At 41.5% G+C, this 17,500-nt stretch overlaps 1 protein-coding gene across 1 annotated transcript in view; it reads right to left on the bottom strand.

Moving 5' to 3' along the window:
* Positions 1 to 6,071: 6,071 nt before the first annotated feature.
* ifnlr1 (interferon lambda receptor 1) overlaps positions 6,072 to 17,500 on the bottom strand; it is a 20,075-nt gene continuing 8,646 nt past the window's right edge. Inside the window, exons 3-6 of the mRNA XM_063198187.1 lie at positions 10,630 to 10,796; positions 10,049 to 10,372; positions 8,994 to 9,121; positions 6,072 to 8,128 (exon numbers count right to left, since the gene is read on the bottom strand). Coding sequence (XP_063054257.1) covers positions 6,899 to 8,128; positions 8,994 to 9,121; positions 10,049 to 10,372; positions 10,630 to 10,796 — 1,849 coding nt within the window. The 3' untranslated portion in view covers positions 6,072 to 6,898. The remainder of the gene's footprint in view (positions 8,129 to 8,993; positions 9,122 to 10,048; positions 10,373 to 10,629; positions 10,797 to 17,500) is intronic.

Here is a 17,500-nt window from a genome sequence, read left to right on the forward strand (position 1 = left end):
ACATTTGCTTGATTATTTTGTCAACAGTCTTATGGAATACTATGTCATTTCAAACATATATAAAAATACGGTAACACTTTATTTTAGGGATACATCTGAAGAGTTCAGATGCAAAACCCCCTAAGTGCCTTTTCAGAAAATAATCTTAATTCATTTTTATTTAATACAAAGCTATCAAAATTGCATATTTTTGTATTTTATTTATGTAATATAACTATTTACATGTATTATCAAGTACATGAATGTAAACCAAACCAACAACAGGGTTCTCTAAAAATATAGAAGTGCAGGTCTTCAGAAATGGAGTTAGGGGGTTTTGCATCTGAACTCTTCATCTATAAGCACTAATACATACAATGTTAATGCCTGCATAAGTAACTTGTAAGGTATGTACTAAGAACACGCTAAGGCCTACAAGGTCCTTACTAAGGTTAAATTGGTAATAATCTATCTCTAAAAATGTTTTTTTTTCCATTTGTTAAGCACTCTGAGTTACATGCCTTGTATGACACAGTGCTATACAAATATAATTATTATTATTATTATTACTATAAATCCCTTATTGTGCATGAACAAGACATTTGCGAATATATGCCAAACAAATGTTTGATTTTGCTTAGTGCATGCCTTACAAGTTACTTATACAGGCACATTGTATGTATTAGTGCTAATAGATGTATCCCTAAAATAAAGTGTTACTAAAAATACTACAGAGTTGAAACAACATACGTTTGAAGTGCTTATGTTCCTTAGCAATAATGTTGTCATTAATTTGTGCAACTGATATAGAGATGTTGAGATAATGAGATTGTTGAGCTTCATAAGTAGGATTTTATGATTCATTGTGATACAGACTGATACATTTTTCATTAGGCCTATAAATCCCTTGTAACTTCTGATTTGAATTTAGTCACCTCCTTACACAAGACTTCCCTCTCCAGAGATAATCCCTAGTGTCTCTGCATAGGATTTTTCCAACACATAAGGGATCAATAGCACAAAAACACTTTCAAAACAGTCAAACATGTTACTCAACTGTGTTACGGTCAACAGTGCAGGGGAACAAGTTGGCAATTTTTTAGGAGAAAAAACAGAGCAGACAAACCCATCTCCCTAGAACACAAATTATTTTGTTTGTTTGTCTGCCAATATGGAGATAAATTGGCAAAAACATACTCCTCCTCAACTGTCATAGCTGATGCGTAACACCATTGATGGTAACACGGCTTGACATTTCAGCCATTTTTATGGTGTTGTGCTAACTGAAGACCTCAGAAGTTCCACAACAACACCTTAATCAATTCATGTATTTGTATGCTTTATCTGTGTTTTTCTACATGTGATTTCTAATTCAGATTCTTATGAATATGTTGATAACACAGTTGACAGGCAATTTGAAACATGAAAAAGAATGGATTAAATTATGGAAGGATGGAGCTCAAAATATCCCATATCCTCCCAAAGAGGTTCTGACATCACGTGATGTTATTCGTATGACCTAAGACCAAACCATTACTGATTTATGGAGGGAGTTTCAGACCGTGCCACGGTTAACATAATTTTTGTGGACACACACAAAATGGCAAATTTTATTTATAATGGAAAACACAATGGTCTTTCTGACAGTTTTGTCATATTACTGTGAATCAACTTTTGCAATCGTCTTGGGCAAAACAAGTTTCTTTATGAAGACTGAATCTGACATTTGGAAAACGGCATTGAGGATGGCATGAAAACGCCCAAAACCAGTATTAAATATTCATTCTTGCTGAGGGAAATAATGCCATGTCTTCACTTTCTGTATTATATGAAAGATAAATGTGTGCTAATGTCCAAAACATCATTGGATGCAGTTAATAGTTAGTGGAATTGGCAAATAAAATCCATGGACTTAAAAGCGCAGCCGAATTGTAGGATGACCCTTGTAAATTAACAACATTTAGCCCAAGAATCCCTCACTCCTGTTGTAATGGATGAATGTGTGTGAGTGTGAGTGTGTGTGTGCGTGTGTGTGTGTGTGTGTGTGTGTGTGTTCAGATCATCCAGACAGCTCTAGACCAGACAAAGATCTACTAATGAGCAATTAACTGCTTCCAATTATGCCCCAATTCGTAGGCATCGCTCTTTCTGTTTGTGTGTGTGTGTGCGTGTGTGTGTGTGTGTGTGTGTGTGTGTGTGTGTGTGTGTGTGTGTGTGTGTGTGTGTGTGTGTGTGTGTGTGTGTGTGTGTGTGTGTGTGTGTGTGTGTGTGTGTGTGTGAGAGTGCGTGCGTGCGTGGGTGTGTGTTTGCGTGTCTTTGGAGGTGCGCCCATCGGGACATCTTGTCTGTGATTGCCCTTCAGCGGTAGCCAGATAAGGCTTAATGATGTCATCACAAGTCAGATGCAGCACAATGAGCTGACATTGTAATTGGCTCACTTTTTTGGAGTTTGCAGTGTGTGTGTGTGTGTGTGTGTGTGTGTGTGTGTGTGTGTGTGTGTGTGTGTGTGTGTGTGTGTGTGTGTGTGTGTGTGTGTGTGTGTGTGTGTGTGTGTGTGTGCGTGTATCCCTCTGTGTGACTCACTGTGGGCATGGACTCTTATTGTGGTTACCAAACGGCTGTTGTCCTCACACACTGCCCGCTTCTAGCGAAACACCTGCAGCATTCCCACTGCCATTATGTTAAGCCATTGTGTGTGTGTGTGTGTGTGTGTGTGTGTGTGTGTGTGTGTGTGTGTGTGTGTGTGTGTGTGTGTGTGTGTGTGTGTGTGTGTGTGTGCGCGTGTGTGTGTGCGTGCGTGTGCGCGCGTGCGTGTGTGTGTGTGTGTGTGTCTTTCTACTGTATATGCTCTGTTTGTTTTTCATAAAGTAATCCATCATAGTTTCAGGTGAGAATGAGGAATTAGTTTCAGCCCTTTGCCTTGTTTACTTAGTGTACCTTATAGCCCTACAATAGAGGATGAAGAGACTTTTAACAGAGAACACTGTGGAGAGATAACTGTGTTGTTAGCTCATATATGGCTTGCAGTTATTTTGAATTTCTAGTGTGAGAGGGTGTGACAGGAGAGTTAAATCAACTACAAAAATACATTTATTTTCGTGCTCCTGCACTTCAGATATACAAATCACAATTAAAAGTATAATATAGCATTATATATGAATAGCATGGCATTGGGTCAGGGAAGGAAAAAGTTGGACATCTGAGCTGTAAGTCTACATTATTATAATGAATAACAAGATAGCGACTAAAACATGTTTTTGTTCATTTATGACCATGTAAATTCAACCATATAATGCAGATAATTTAGTAAATTGGGTATGCAAGTGTTATGATCTACCACCCTCACTCCTACACATGTGAGACGTGTTACGCAAGCAATTTTACAGGGCAATTGGATTTACAAGGCTTAATCATTAACATGAAACCATGGTAACACTTTATGACTTTAAATGTAACAATACTGTATGTAGGTCTACTATTATCCACAGACACTGCTGACACTACCTAACACCAGCCTAAACCAAAACGGTCACTGTGAGTACACTTCACTTAAAAATGACAAAAAGAAATACATATAAAACAAACAAACAGACACACAATAAATGGAGATTGTGGTGGGAAATAATTTTTGAGGAAAACTGACCATTCCAGGAAAATATTTTACATTTATTTCAAACATTTTAATGGCACTTCAAAAACTATTGAACAGAGAGACAGACAAATGGAGCTAAGTGCTACAGTACACAGTACGCAATCTAAATGATCGCTTTGAGTGAATGTTTAACCATATACGTACAGTTCATACAACCACACATGGTGAGCGTGGACACCTGTAGATAATGTCCCTGTCAGTATGACATACACATTTTTAGACCTGTTAGATACTGTCTCATACAGGTCTGTAGTGGTTCTTCCACAGTGGATCTAGGAATCATACTAGTAATCTGTGACCAGTGAGTCTTGATCAGGCAAAGCAAGACACATCCTCATCCTCATCTTCAGAGAAGAGGAATAAGGTGGGACACTCAAAACGAAGTGCAGGCCAGGACCTACTATGAATTTAAAAAGACGTGTAGCTAGCCATACACTCCATTTTTGTCAACATTAAACATTAATTTAGTTTCCTTTTTTTGCAGCCCTATGGTCTTCATCAGGTTCTCAAAAGCTTGGGAATAAAATGTAAAAATGAATGTGGCATGCAATTGAACAATCCAATTCTTGAAATACTAATAGTCCCAATTATGCCGAGCCTGTCTCATCTTGATAGATCAAACAGTGCTTAATGCTCTCAATATGTCCTTGTTATAACAACGGTGTGTACTTACAGTATGGGTGCAAGCATAACATATTCAAATGAACAAACGTGAAAGCATGAAAAACATGTATAAAAATATATACATTCACAAACAGACACATTCATATACATTATACATCAGCAGATATGCACACACACACATGCACATGCATGCACAAATACACACCCACACTCACACACCAGCTGAATAAATTACAGGTGTCCTTAAAATGTACAATAGTGTATTTCAGTCTAGCTTTGGTACAATCTTCTGTCTCTGTGTTGAGATGAACAGCTTAAATATGAGTTTTTAAATATGAGAGTGTACTCTACAATCATTCATTCATCAATCACGATTTCAGCAAAGTCATCTTCTTCTCACAACCTTCTGGATCAATTCTCTTATGTGTAAGTAGCACTGGCAAGACTAAGCCATGCCTTAAATCAGTGAAACATCACCAATGGTAAAAAAAAGCAAAACATTCACTTCAATAAACATTCATAATTCACAGGATTAAGACTTAGGCCTACATTAAATTAAAGTGCTTGGAGTTGGGAACGTGGGGAAGGTAGAATTTATATACATGTACATCACAGCTATACAATCAGCAAGTGACTTACAGTAGGCCTATAGTGTAAATAGCCTCATAGGTTAATTGTTTATAGGGCAGTCTTACAGCTTTGATGAAAGGATTAAAAGCTTGCTAAAATGCATTCAGATCCATGTACTTATTTGAACTGATGTGTTTTAACTTCAAAGTTTAGGTTGGGAGATTGTTGCATGGTTTATACTAGAATGATGTCAGCTATACTGTACAAAACGTTGGTATCAGGATGATGTCAGCTATAATACTGTACAAACTGTTGGTATCAGGATATTACAAATGACACTGACTATTTCCACATTTATAGCGCTGCCATACTGTACATGGAGAGTGGCTTATGCCTTATACACAATCTAAATATGAAATACACTACCGTTCAAAAGTTTGGGGTCACCTTCATTTTTCCAGTTATTTGTTTGCAATTCAAGTCGCAAACATCTTTTAAATAGCTTGAAATTGAATAATGGAAAGTACTGAACAGCCACAGGTGAAAAAAGGTTTGATTACCCATAAAATTGTTTAAACTGGACAGAAGAGTGAAATCTAACCAAGCTTTTTCACCCATTTATTACATAGAAATACGTGTTTTAGTCCATTTTTCTACAGACATATCTTTGGTTTATCAGAAAATGCATGGAACTACTGGAGAGCTCAGTGTCTGCCCTTTCCAATGGCAGGTGTATGATATTGGTTGAGTTGTCACCTCGTCAACAAATTCAAGTCAAAGAAGCTGCATGATTTTCTAGCCATCAGAATGAACCTACTTATGAATGCACGATCCATTGTCTCAGCGATGTTTTAGTGTGCAAGCCAGTGCCATACATCATTGGAAAGTGTAGATTCTCCTCTTTCAAATTATGTGTATATCATCCAGCATTGTATGGATTGACAGGAGCAGACATCAACTTTTGCATGCATGGGGCTCATAGAGCTCATGGGCAATTCTGGACCTCATCTCATCCCGGGAATGAATCTGTAGAATTGCGACTGGCTATTATTAATGCCAACGGAGTCTAAACTTTGATTAGACACTACCTTAGTAAAGGTACACTTTGATTAGTCAAAATTAAGTGATACATTTTGTCTATTCTATGCATGGTCTATACAAGTAAATCCATTCAACAGTTACTTTTTCCAATATCAAATTGCTTATTTGTTGCATGCATTAAACTCTATACACTGATGTATAGGGCGGACCAAACTATTTGATCAAACTTTCACTTTTTCAAATGATTTTCAGATATAGGTTCCGGAAGTTTGCCTCCTTTTTAAAAAAAATCTGCATTATCATATATGTCTACGGTCAAGCAAAATGCTGAAAGACACATTTTGGCAGGACTTGAAAAACAAAAAATTTTCACACATAATTTTTAAAAGATTTAAATGTTAAAGAACGGTTTCATTTCTCGTCAGTCTCCACAGTACAGCTTTTCATGGATCCAGTGGAAAAGTCCCTCACAACCTTCACGATTTTAATTCTAAGTTTGTAGTTTAAACAACAACAACAGTTCTGTCTTTGGTGGTAAACAAATAAAGCACTTTTGATCAACAATCTACCATCCTCTCATCTCTCTCTTTTCCTATCATGCATCTCTCTTTCCCCTCCTTCTCATCTCCATCATTCCCTCTGTCGAATCTCTCCGTTCCCTGTCTCATGTCTGTCCTTATCATTCCTCACTCCCCAACAGACATACTGTAATACATTCACACCTCTCATCCCTCCCTCTCGTCTCTCTCTATCTTGCCTTCTCTTAGATCTCATTTTTCCTTGTCTCATTGCCTTTGCCTCTCATCTCTCTCTCTCTCCCACGGATCAATATCTACCCTCAGGGCTCAGTCCACAGAGATTTTGAGATATTTTTGGACTGCTACGTCTTTATTTGGACAGTACATTGAGAGAGTGTGACAGGAAATGAGTGGGGAGAGAGAGATGGGGGATGCATTGGGAAATGACCTTGAGTTGGAGTCGAACCCGGCTCCCAACTAAACCACTGTTTCTATTTCTCTTTTAAAATTACCATCAGCTTGGTATCTGGACCACCCAGCCTCCCAAAAAGATACCACCACTGCTTTCTTCTTCTTGCTCCTCCTCCTCCTCCCCTTCCGCAGAGTTGCCCCAGATGCTGTTTAAACCCATCGCCCCTCCTGTCCCCTGTTGAGCCACATCGGGCACCCAATTCTGTCTATAATCGGTCGATGCATCGTTTGACGGCACATCTGTGAAACCCGTGACAAATGGCACACCTGGGTGGGCGGGGCAGAAATGTTCCTGGACGGGCAGGTAAGAAGATGGCAGAAGTGGAGTGGGATCTACATCATTCTCATCTGAAATGTGAGCGAGGGGGTGGGTGTGAGTGTAAGTGTCCATCCTGCTCTCCTCCGTATCACTACAGTCCTCATCAGGAGACTCGCCCATGCTCTCCTCCATAATGAGGCTCGAGAGTGTGGGCAGAATCAGTCTCTCCCCGGAGCCTCCTCCAGCTCCTCCATCTCCAGGCCCAGGGGGTTCTGGCAGCAGGGCAGTCCGCTCCGAGGGCTCCTCCTCTAGGCTGCAGGCCCCGCCACTGGCCCTTGGAGAGGGTATCTGGATGGTGAGTCTCAGGCCTCCTCCGGGAGACAGGGAGGTCTGCAATCTCAGCGGTGCAGACTCTGGGCTATGGGGGGCATTGTCAGCAGCCTCTTTAGTGTGGGGATTAAACAACCCTGAGACTGGCAGGGTGGGTCCATTAGGCATGGAGGGCATGGGGCCAATGAGTAAGGAACCACTGGGTAAGGTACCGTTGGGCAAAGTACCAGTGGTCAAGGGACTATTGGGTGAGGAGCTATTGGGTGAAGGACTGGGCCCTCTGGGATCCTCATTTGTGGAAGTGGGTCGTGAGCGATCGTTAGTCAAACGACTAGTCCCTGAGCTCTCGTTTGTGGTGGCAGATCCCTCATCTCCGCTGCTGTTGAGGACCTGGGCCACCGTGACCACCACGCTGTAGGTAGTGTTGGACATTCCGCTGTCCTGCTGCGGCTCCCCAGACGTATCCACCTCCTGGTTGGCGTAGGATTCGCAGTGCCAGGCCAGCTCTGTACAGTCGTCCTGTGGGGCGTAGCCTCCATCCACCGTTTTATCCCACAGCGGACGCTTTTTGTTAAGTGGCATGACGGTGTCGTGATGTCCAGGCTTCTCTGGCTGGAGTTGCACTGTTGAAATGGTTTGTTTTTCATAGGTGTTCAGCAGCCATGGGTCAAAGCTTTGAAAGTTCTGCAATGCAACAAAAGAGAAAAAGAAAACAAACATTAAGGGCTACTCGGTTGAGGGTTGCGAAGTCTAGTTTAGAGTATTCGAACAGTTAAGAGATGGATAAGGCATTGGAATCCTCTGTATAGTCAAGCTTGGAGAGTATTTGCATGCCGCGGTGAGGATAGATATTGGTTTGTGTGTTCCTCTTTCTATCTGTGTGTGTGTGTGTGTGTGTGTGTGTGTGTGTGTGTGTGTGTGTGTGTGTGTGTGTGTGTGTGTGTGTGTGTGTGTGTGTGTGTGTGTGTGTGTGTGTGTGTGTATCTGTGTCTGTGTCTGTGTGTCTGTGTGTCTGTTATGGAAGATAGAGGTGTGTGTGTGTGGGTGTGGGTGTGGGTGTGTGGGTGTGCACACGCGCACGTATGTGTGGGTGTGGGTGATTTCTACACAGTCTTAGAGAATGCAAGGTGTGCCCAACCTTAAAGGGAACATGACACACTCTGGCTAGATAACTCTCACAGTTCCCTCTATACTAACAAAAGGAACCGGAGGAGGAGCCATTATTTGTTGTGTGTGTGTGTGTGTGTGTGTGTGTGTGTGTGTGTGTGTGTGTGTGTGTGTGTGTGTGTGTGTGTGTGTGTGTGTGTGTGTGTCTGTGTGTGTGTATGTGTGTGTGTGTGTGCGTGTGTGCATGCTTGCGTGTATGTGTGTTTGTGTTTGTGTGTGTGTGTGTGTGTGTGTGTGTGTGTGTGTGTGTGTGTGTGTGCGTGTTTGTGTATGTGTGTGTGTGTGTGTGTGTGTGTGTGTGTGTGTGTGTGTGTGTGTCTTTTCTTTCTTTTCTTTTCCTGGTTTGTTCCCGTCTTGCCCGGGGAATTCCAGGATTGCTCACCAGCGATTCTAGCTCCGCAGCCTTCTTCCTTGTTAAGAATCGCCACGTGACAGCCGAGATCCCGGCGAGGAGGAACAGGAACAGTCCGATCCCAACGGGTAGAATTAGGAAAAGGAGTCCTGCATCCCCTGGGGGGAGACAAAGCAGAAATAGAACCCTAAAATAGAATCCTTCAAGAGCATTCCCCGGACATCATTCCTAAGTGGAATTCTTGCAAAGTTGCACTACTAAATCTAATTAAGGACACTGTACAGACTCCCTTTGAACTGTATATTGTTAAAGAGGTCTTTGCAGGTATCCTATAGCAGACCTGTCCTCAGAGTATCATAAAGCAAGTAGTGGCGGGCTATTACTGTGAGACACGGAGGTGTAATGGTAGTCTGTTCTAATCCATGTCCCTTCTGGCTGTGTACACTGTGTGGCATGCTTTGTAGAAGTGGCGTAATGTCATTTACGGCAGTTTGTGCTATTCCCTTCAGTAGTAGTAGTAGTAGTAGTAGTAGTGTGCTAAGGGAAGCCATCAGGGGGACAAAGGCGTTTGCCCAGAATTAGGTCCTAATTACATTGAATGTATTGGGTGGAGGGCCCTTTTTAGATGACTTAGTCCTGGGCCCTGTCAAAGCTGTCAGCAGCACCTGAGTGTACTTCTCAGGCATGTATGTCGTCACTTGCATATGGCTGAATACCAAGGGGGTTGTGTGCCGGGTAGTTACGGTAAGAGCGGGGCGTGGCGTGATCTAAGGTATTTCCTTGTGAGTGAGTGACTTACTGAAACAAAAGGTGAAACTGAAACTAGAATTCCCTGAAGCCGTCAGCTGATTAGCCACAAATCTGCGCCTCAGCAGCAGTTAAGGTACTGTAGTGCGTATTCACAGATGTTTTTTCACATATACTTTACATAACGATTCTGTATATATGGCATCAACCACAGTCCATTCATATGTAAGAACAGAGAGAGAGAGAGAGAGAGAGAGAGAGAGAGAGAGAGAGAGAGAGAGAGAGAGAGAGAGAGAGAGAGAGAGAGAAAGAGAGAAAGTGCAGTCATGACACAATACCTGGTGAAGTCTCACAAAATGTGAAGGCCTTGCTCTGTGGTCTTCGACGGTCTCGGTAGTAGGTCACGGTGCCACAGTATGTGGTTTTTCCTTGCAAATGGCCGATGACAAACAGCTCAGATGTGTTTGTGTACTCTTTCGTCAGCGTTTCTCCTGATTCGTGGTGCGTGAGTGTGACATTGTAAAAGATAGGTTGAGGCAGGAACTCCCTTATGCTCCTGTTGTTGGGTCCATTGGGCAGTCCCACTCTCACTAGCATCACAGGAGAGCCCTGCTCCCCGCTGGCATTGAATGTCACCGTCACATTGGGTGGACCTAGAATGGCTGTGAGGGAGAACAAGAGAGATATTACAAGCTCTGCAATCTTTATTTGATCAAAAATGCTGGTCCGGAATTTTTATTTAGTATTTTGTTTGAGAGAGAGAGAGAGAGAGAGAGAGAGAGAGAGAGAGAGAGAGAGAGAGAGAGAGAGAGAGAGAGAGAGAGAGAGAGAGAGAGAGAGAGATAGTCACATATTAAATGAGGTCATAGCTATTTATATCAGTATGATACAGCATAATTAGATGAATGAAAAGCATTACTGTCATAGTATGGAGAGAATGTGTGTGATGTGCTTCCCATCTCCTGGCCATTGACAAACACAGATGCTCTATATTTTCCATGGCGTTCTGCTGTCTCTTCTGTGAGGTCACATGACAGCCTGGTAATTTTCTGGCATTCTGGCTTAGGCCTTAAGTCTTCACCATACCTTGAAGAAAGCACACAGAAACAATGCATACACTCAACCAACAGAATATCACAGAGGAAACAACTTTGACACAAATGAAATAATTGTTCTTATTGTGGCCGAAAAAATTGGCACTTAAGCGTTACGTAAGGCGCAGCATTATAGACCAGAATGACTAAAGGCCCTGTGTTATGTCATAGTACACAGTAAAAACTGCCGTGTTAATGCAACACTGACAGAGTCGATTTAACACCTTCTAGAGTTCATTTGGTCCCAAAGCACTCTCTAAGTGTTGAATTAACACTGCATTTTTTTCTGTGTAGTGTAGTACTATGTAGTTAACTTTTCAATGGTTGCTACAGCATTCAACCGTTGGAACGGCATGCATTGTGGGGTTACAGGTAATGCCTCACTTTCTAAGGAGGACTTTAAATAAATGTTTGGAGTTGCCTCAAAAGCCACCCCTGAGGAAAGTGAAACAGTAAACAGGGTTCCTTATTTCCAGCGATACTTTGGCCATGAGAAATTAACAAATTAGATAAAACTGTAGTTTCACTTTGAGTATCTACAGTCCTCCTCCTCTACAAAGCTAATACTTCATTCCAAACCGTACCTATGCAAATGACCTAAAAAAATCAAGGCAGCAGACCTTCAATAACAATAGTGTGAAATTGAAAAACTGCTTTTAAAAGCCCTCTACTTCCACACCCGTGTGTGTGTGTGGTTTTTTTTTTGCGTAATGGCAAAGACAACATCTTGCCTGATGACAATAAGTATTAATCTTCCATCTTTAATTTCTGGTTATTAAAGATTTATTTCCCATTTCATGTTGTTATCTTTCGCCTTTGCTTGCTTTCTGCTCACAGTATGTGATTATCATCACACCCCATGCTATCTGGAGATTACACTGAATTTTAATGTGAGATGTTACGTACGTGTACTGATGCACCGAATCATGGCCTTGATATCCTAATATCAAACACGTCATATCACTCTCTCACATGCACCAAGGCACGCTAGGCACACACACACACACACACACACACACACACACACACACACACACACACACACACACACACACACACACACACACACACACACACACACACACACACACACACACACACACACACACACACACACACACACACACACACAATCTGTTACAGAAGCCATAAGATCTACAACGCCAGCCCTCATCAGAATGCTGGAAATGTATGAACGGCTATGTGAATAAATGTTTTATATGCAGAAAAATTGTAGCTTTGTGTTCCTGCCTTACATACTGATGTAACAGATGTCAACTAGCAGAGCTGTAGAACTTTAGCAAAACTCCCTCCTGAGACCTTACACAGATAGTGCTGCGCTAACGGCCTAGACCTTTAGCTCAGTGGTATCATATCTGTGCCTCCCATGTTGAACTGTTGCTGCGACTGGAAGGCTACGAGGTCGGGCCCTGAGTGGCGGATGTGCAAGAAGACTTATGCTGACAGTTTACTGAAAAGCTTTGATGCTTCTGAAATGCCTTTAACAGTGATTAAACAATACGTTTCTTTTCTTGTTTGATACCTTGATAATGTTTCTTCTGTCTTTGCATGACATTGAAGATTCTACATCTGCGTATACTTAACATGCAGTGTTGAACCCATTACCCCATTGATGCTTAGCACCTGCAAAAAACGCCTGCTGAATGCCTAAGCCTTTGTTGGGAAAGTTGCCTTCAGCCTATAAAAACCTAAATATCTTAACCTCTGATTCACATAAAAACATGGTTATCTGAATGAGCAATTAGAAACAGGTGACAAGGAGGTTGTTCCTTTAAAAGACTTCAGGAAATAGACTGAATCTGTGACACTGAAGAAGGCGCTGTGCAGCCGAAACGTCTGTCATGTCAGTCCCTGCGATGTTAAAATAAAAAGAAAGCAACAAGAAAGAAGAAAAATTGAGTGCGATCCATTTCCTACCACATAAAAACATGAAATAACTTGCATTTAAACCCTAAGACCCTGGTCATTAGATTCAGTCAGCTGTAAGATACCCACATTTTTATTTTCAAAAAAGCTAAACTCTCAAGAGCCTGAATGCAACGTATATGTGTCTCCAGGCATCAAAGGTTAAACAACATACGAGTTATCAGGCTAAAATGGGTTAAATGGCCCCAAAAGACACACAGTTGGGAAGAGAGGAAGAAAGAGAGTGGAGGAGCAAGAGGGAACACTATGAGGAAAGAAAAAAGAAAGAGAGGGCAGGGCTGATCATACAGTACAGGCTATCTTGTAAAGATCAACTGGTACACAACACTTGAGAAGAAAGTCACTAGTTTTCAATCCTCAGTGCCAACATTGACCAGAAAGAAGAGTGGTTTCCATGACAACTCGTACAACAATTGAATTACTTCATCATTCCCAAGGTCACATCTGAAACATGGGCACATACCGTGACCATGGCAACGTTCTACAAAACTCTGACCTGCGGTCCAACCAAGATGAGTCACATTAACATGTTGTTAGATTTGAAGCAGAAGCAAGTAGATGTCTATGCCTTTGGTTTAGAGTGTTCAGTAATGTGTGTGTGGTTTTTATTTTTAATTTTTACAAATGACTATATTAGATAAGAAAGTCATGGTTTTGCCTGATGCACCAACTTCAAACCATACCATACATAAACTTGTAGAAAACAGCAGAGCAGTCAAAGCGTGGCAATAATATACAGTATATACTTTTACAACCATAAAGTGTATGAAAGTGGACAAACTGTACTACTTACTTAGGCTACTTGCTTACTACAAAGTATTTTCAAACATAGCTGCCTTGCCTTCAGACTGTTTGTGCCCTTTTTGGCTCAAAAATAAAAAGTTACTTTGCATTATTATTTTGTCAAATGTCACGTCATATATAGTCCATGTGATAATCTAGAAGACTGTTTGGGCCTCGCCCCTTGAGCAACACACGTTTCCTAGACGACAAACTGACCTTTGGAAAGGTGGACAAGTGATACACAGCCAGTGGGTTTCTGTATGTGCTGTTTTTCTCCAGCTGACTTTGTACAGTACCACACAGTGGAAAGTCCAATTACTCCAACAGTGCAGTTGAAAGACAGTGTGAAATTCTGCACATGGCCACTGCAATTTCCACTCTATAGGCTAGATCTTAATATTTGCATGAGTATTTGAGTATTAATTGTTAAATTGATTAATTTCTAAAATGTCTGAAAACACTGACTAGAGTGAATTTAGCAATGGGAGTGGGGCCAAATGTTTTTATTATGCTCTCATCTCTGCTTACACCACCCTGTTGACCATCTTTCCTCTTTCTCCTGTTATCTTCTTGCATGAATTCAAAAGCTGCATTATTTATAATGATTGCCTCTGCAAAGCTATTTGTCAATGTCAGTTGTGCAATAGTGATGGTAGGTGGTCTAGACTTACAGTGGAACAGCAGATGGTTTTAGCCATTTATTCTCTGTGTGCCACAGAGTAAGGCACTTAGCCCCAAATGGCTCCAAAGGGACTATCCATGTAGTTAAATCCCACGACATTGTCAGGAAAATAGCATCTGCTTAGAGGCTTGCAATTATTTTATTTTAGTTTGGTTTTGTTGCTTGTTTGTTTGTTTGTCGTTTCTGAACTGTTTGTGGCATTTTGGCACTTCCATCCTTCTCCTTCTCCTCCTCCTCCTTCTTCTTCTTCTTCTTCTTCTTCTTCTTCTTCTTCTTCTTCTTCTTCTTCTTCTTCTTCTTCTTCTTCTTCTTCTTCTTCTTCTTCTTCTTCTTCTGCTCCTGCTTAGTAATCCTTCTTCTTAGCAGTAGTAATCTATCTGATTGTAGTTTAGTTGTAGTTTAAATATATACGTATGGATTATGACCAAATTTCAGTGGCTAAAATCAGATTCAATCATACTTCAACATAGTTCAATCCCCCCACCTGAAATCAATTTTCAGTTCTGCTGGCCCTGACCCTCTGCAGTGTACAGCATGGGTATGAGGATGGGATGACCAAGCTACTCTCTCCCCTTATTAGACTAAGGTCAAGGACTCCCCAGGTTAGACAGGAAATAAGGATGAGGCTCGCAGTGGAGTGTGCATGCAGGAGAGAGAGAGAGAGAGAGAGAGAGAGAGAGAGAGAGAGAGAGAGAGAGAGAGAGAGAGAGAGAGAGAGAGAGAGAGAGAGAGAGAGAGAAAGAAAGGGAGAAAGAGAGGGAGAAAGAGAGAGAGAGAAAGAGAGAGGGGTGGATGGGGGAGGGCACACAGGGCACAGAGGGCTCTGTCACACTGGCTGCACACTACCTCACAAAAAGATGTGCTATAGGGCAGAAAAGAAAGGACAGCTAAAGAAAAGAAAGATACAAAAGAAAAAAGACACCGTGCTGCCGCTGTTCTGCCAGTGATAATCCAAGGCTGGGGTTGTGCGAATCATTCAAGGAATGGGGATCAAAGTGTGTGTGTGTGTGTGTGTGTGTGTGTGTGTGTGTGTGTGTGTGTGTGTGTGTGTGTGTGTGTGTGTGTGTGTGTGTGTGTGTGTGTGTGTGTGTGTGTGTGTGTGTGTGTGTGTGTGTGTGTGTGTGTGTCCAGAATGTCTTATGAGGCGCATTCTGAGGGTTTTCAGACCTATTTCTTCGAAAGCCACAACAACACAGAGAATGTAAAATGTACTTGGTGGAAAGTGGTACCACAGGACCGGCTGTTTGCAAGTGAAATGTACAGCAGGCTTTGTTCATCGCCCTCCATAGCAGGCCTATTCTATTCTACTCTATTCTATTCTATTCTATTCTATTCTATTCTATTCTATTCTATTCTATTCTATTCTTTTTTAATGTATTTTTTATGGGCTTTTTCACCTTTATTACAGATAGGACAATGAAGAGCGACAGGAAGCGAATGTGGAGAGAGAGACGGGGTAGGGATGGCAAATGACCCAGGCCGGATATGAAACCTGGGTGCATTCCTTGGGCATGCAAGCCTAGATGTGGGGGCCTTAGCGCACTGCGCTACAACGCCCTCTATAGAGCTTGAAAGTCCCGCCCCTTAGTTCCGCATTTCACGGGACCTAAGCTGACCATCTAAGAACATGGTAGCGAGTAAATATCTTCCGATCTCAGTCATTACATGCGCTGGGCTACATATAGGCCTATGCTGTTTAAGAGGCTAGATAAAGATTATTCATGCAGAAGTATCAATGTTTTGTTGCGAGGCCGTCTGCATGAAAAATGTGAAGAAACACAGCTTTCTAAAAAGTTTAGGGGTTTGTACGAAAAATTAAACAAAAGTATCAGAAACAACATATGTGGAGCTCATGGCACAACTCGAAGGGGATCGAAATATCATTTTAATACCACCATTGGATTACATGCTACGATTTTTGGCTAAAAACGCTGTTGAGGTCCCATGAAATCGGGGGAAGTGACGTACGTCACTTTCAAGCTCTATTCTATTCTATTCTATTCTATTCTATTCTATTCTATTCTATTACAAGAGGGAAAACTATCAGAAGCGGGCATGCTTGGTTTATCTTCAGCCATGATGCGATCAATCCTTTTACCACAGGGGAAGATAATAATAATAATAATAATAATAATAATAATAATAATAATAATAATAATAATAATAATAATAATAATACTACTAATAATAATAACATGATTACGCTGTTATTATCAGTAGCGATCTCATGAAATTTTGAAATAAACTGTTCTTCACAGTCATTCGATGGTTTACACACTAAACTCAATGCCGTTGCTAGGTTCTCTACTTTATTTAATTCAGTTAGACCACAAATAATAATAAAACGATACAGTATGGCAGTAAAATGTTTAGCAAGGAAAACACTGGCAGCACACAGTAGCAGGGTATTATGTGTATTAGCTTTGCCAGAGCAATTGATGGAGTGGGATGTATAGATGTCTAGATTTAAAAAAAACAGATTTATGGAGCAGAGTTCATAGATTTACAGTGGTCTCCTGAATTGTATGTTGATATACAGTCAGTGTAATAAAATGAGGGAACATCCTGGTGCTTTATGAATTATAATCCGTCAAGCGGCACTTTGCAGCGGCTCTGACTGTCTGTGTTGATATACAGTAATAAAATGAGGGTGCATCCTGGTGTTTTATAAATTACACTCTGTCAAATGCCCCTTCGCAGTGGTTCTGACTGTGTGTGTGTGTGTGTGTGTGTGTGTGTGTGTGTGTGTGTGTGTGTGTGTGTGTGTGTGTGTGTGTGTGTGTGTGTGTGTATGTGTGTGTGTGTCTGTGTCTGTGTGTCTGTGTCTGTGTGTGTGTGTGTGTGTGTGTGTCTGTGTGTGTGTGTGAGTGTGAGTGTGTGTCTGTGTGTGTTTGTGTGTGTGTGGTGTGTGTGCGTGCTGCTGCTGTGATGCTGTGTTTATGTACAGTGTGTCTCTCAGTAGTGATGTGCTTGTGTCTCTGTGTCTTGTGTATCTGTGTCTTCTGTGTCTGTGTCTTCTTTTTCTGATTGTGCATGTATGTATCGGTAGGGACACATGGAGGCGAAGCTAGGCGAAGCGAAGAGAGGCGAAATCCAACCGTCATCAGGTCGTCGCAGCGAATCAAACCGAATGGAACAGTTATGTTGTTGATTTGATTGGGCCGTGGCAGGCGAATTCGCTCCTCATTTGCATAGCATTAAACTTTCTTTAATAATTTCGCTTCGCTTCGCTCCTGTTCGCTTGCCATCGCTTGCCTTCGCCTCGCCATCGCTTGCCTTCGCCT

This window comes from Engraulis encrasicolus, chromosome 5 (assembly GCF_034702125.1).
Source record: "Engraulis encrasicolus isolate BLACKSEA-1 chromosome 5, IST_EnEncr_1.0, whole genome shotgun sequence".
Classification (NCBI taxonomy): Eukaryota; Metazoa; Chordata; class Actinopteri; order Clupeiformes; family Engraulidae; genus Engraulis; species Engraulis encrasicolus.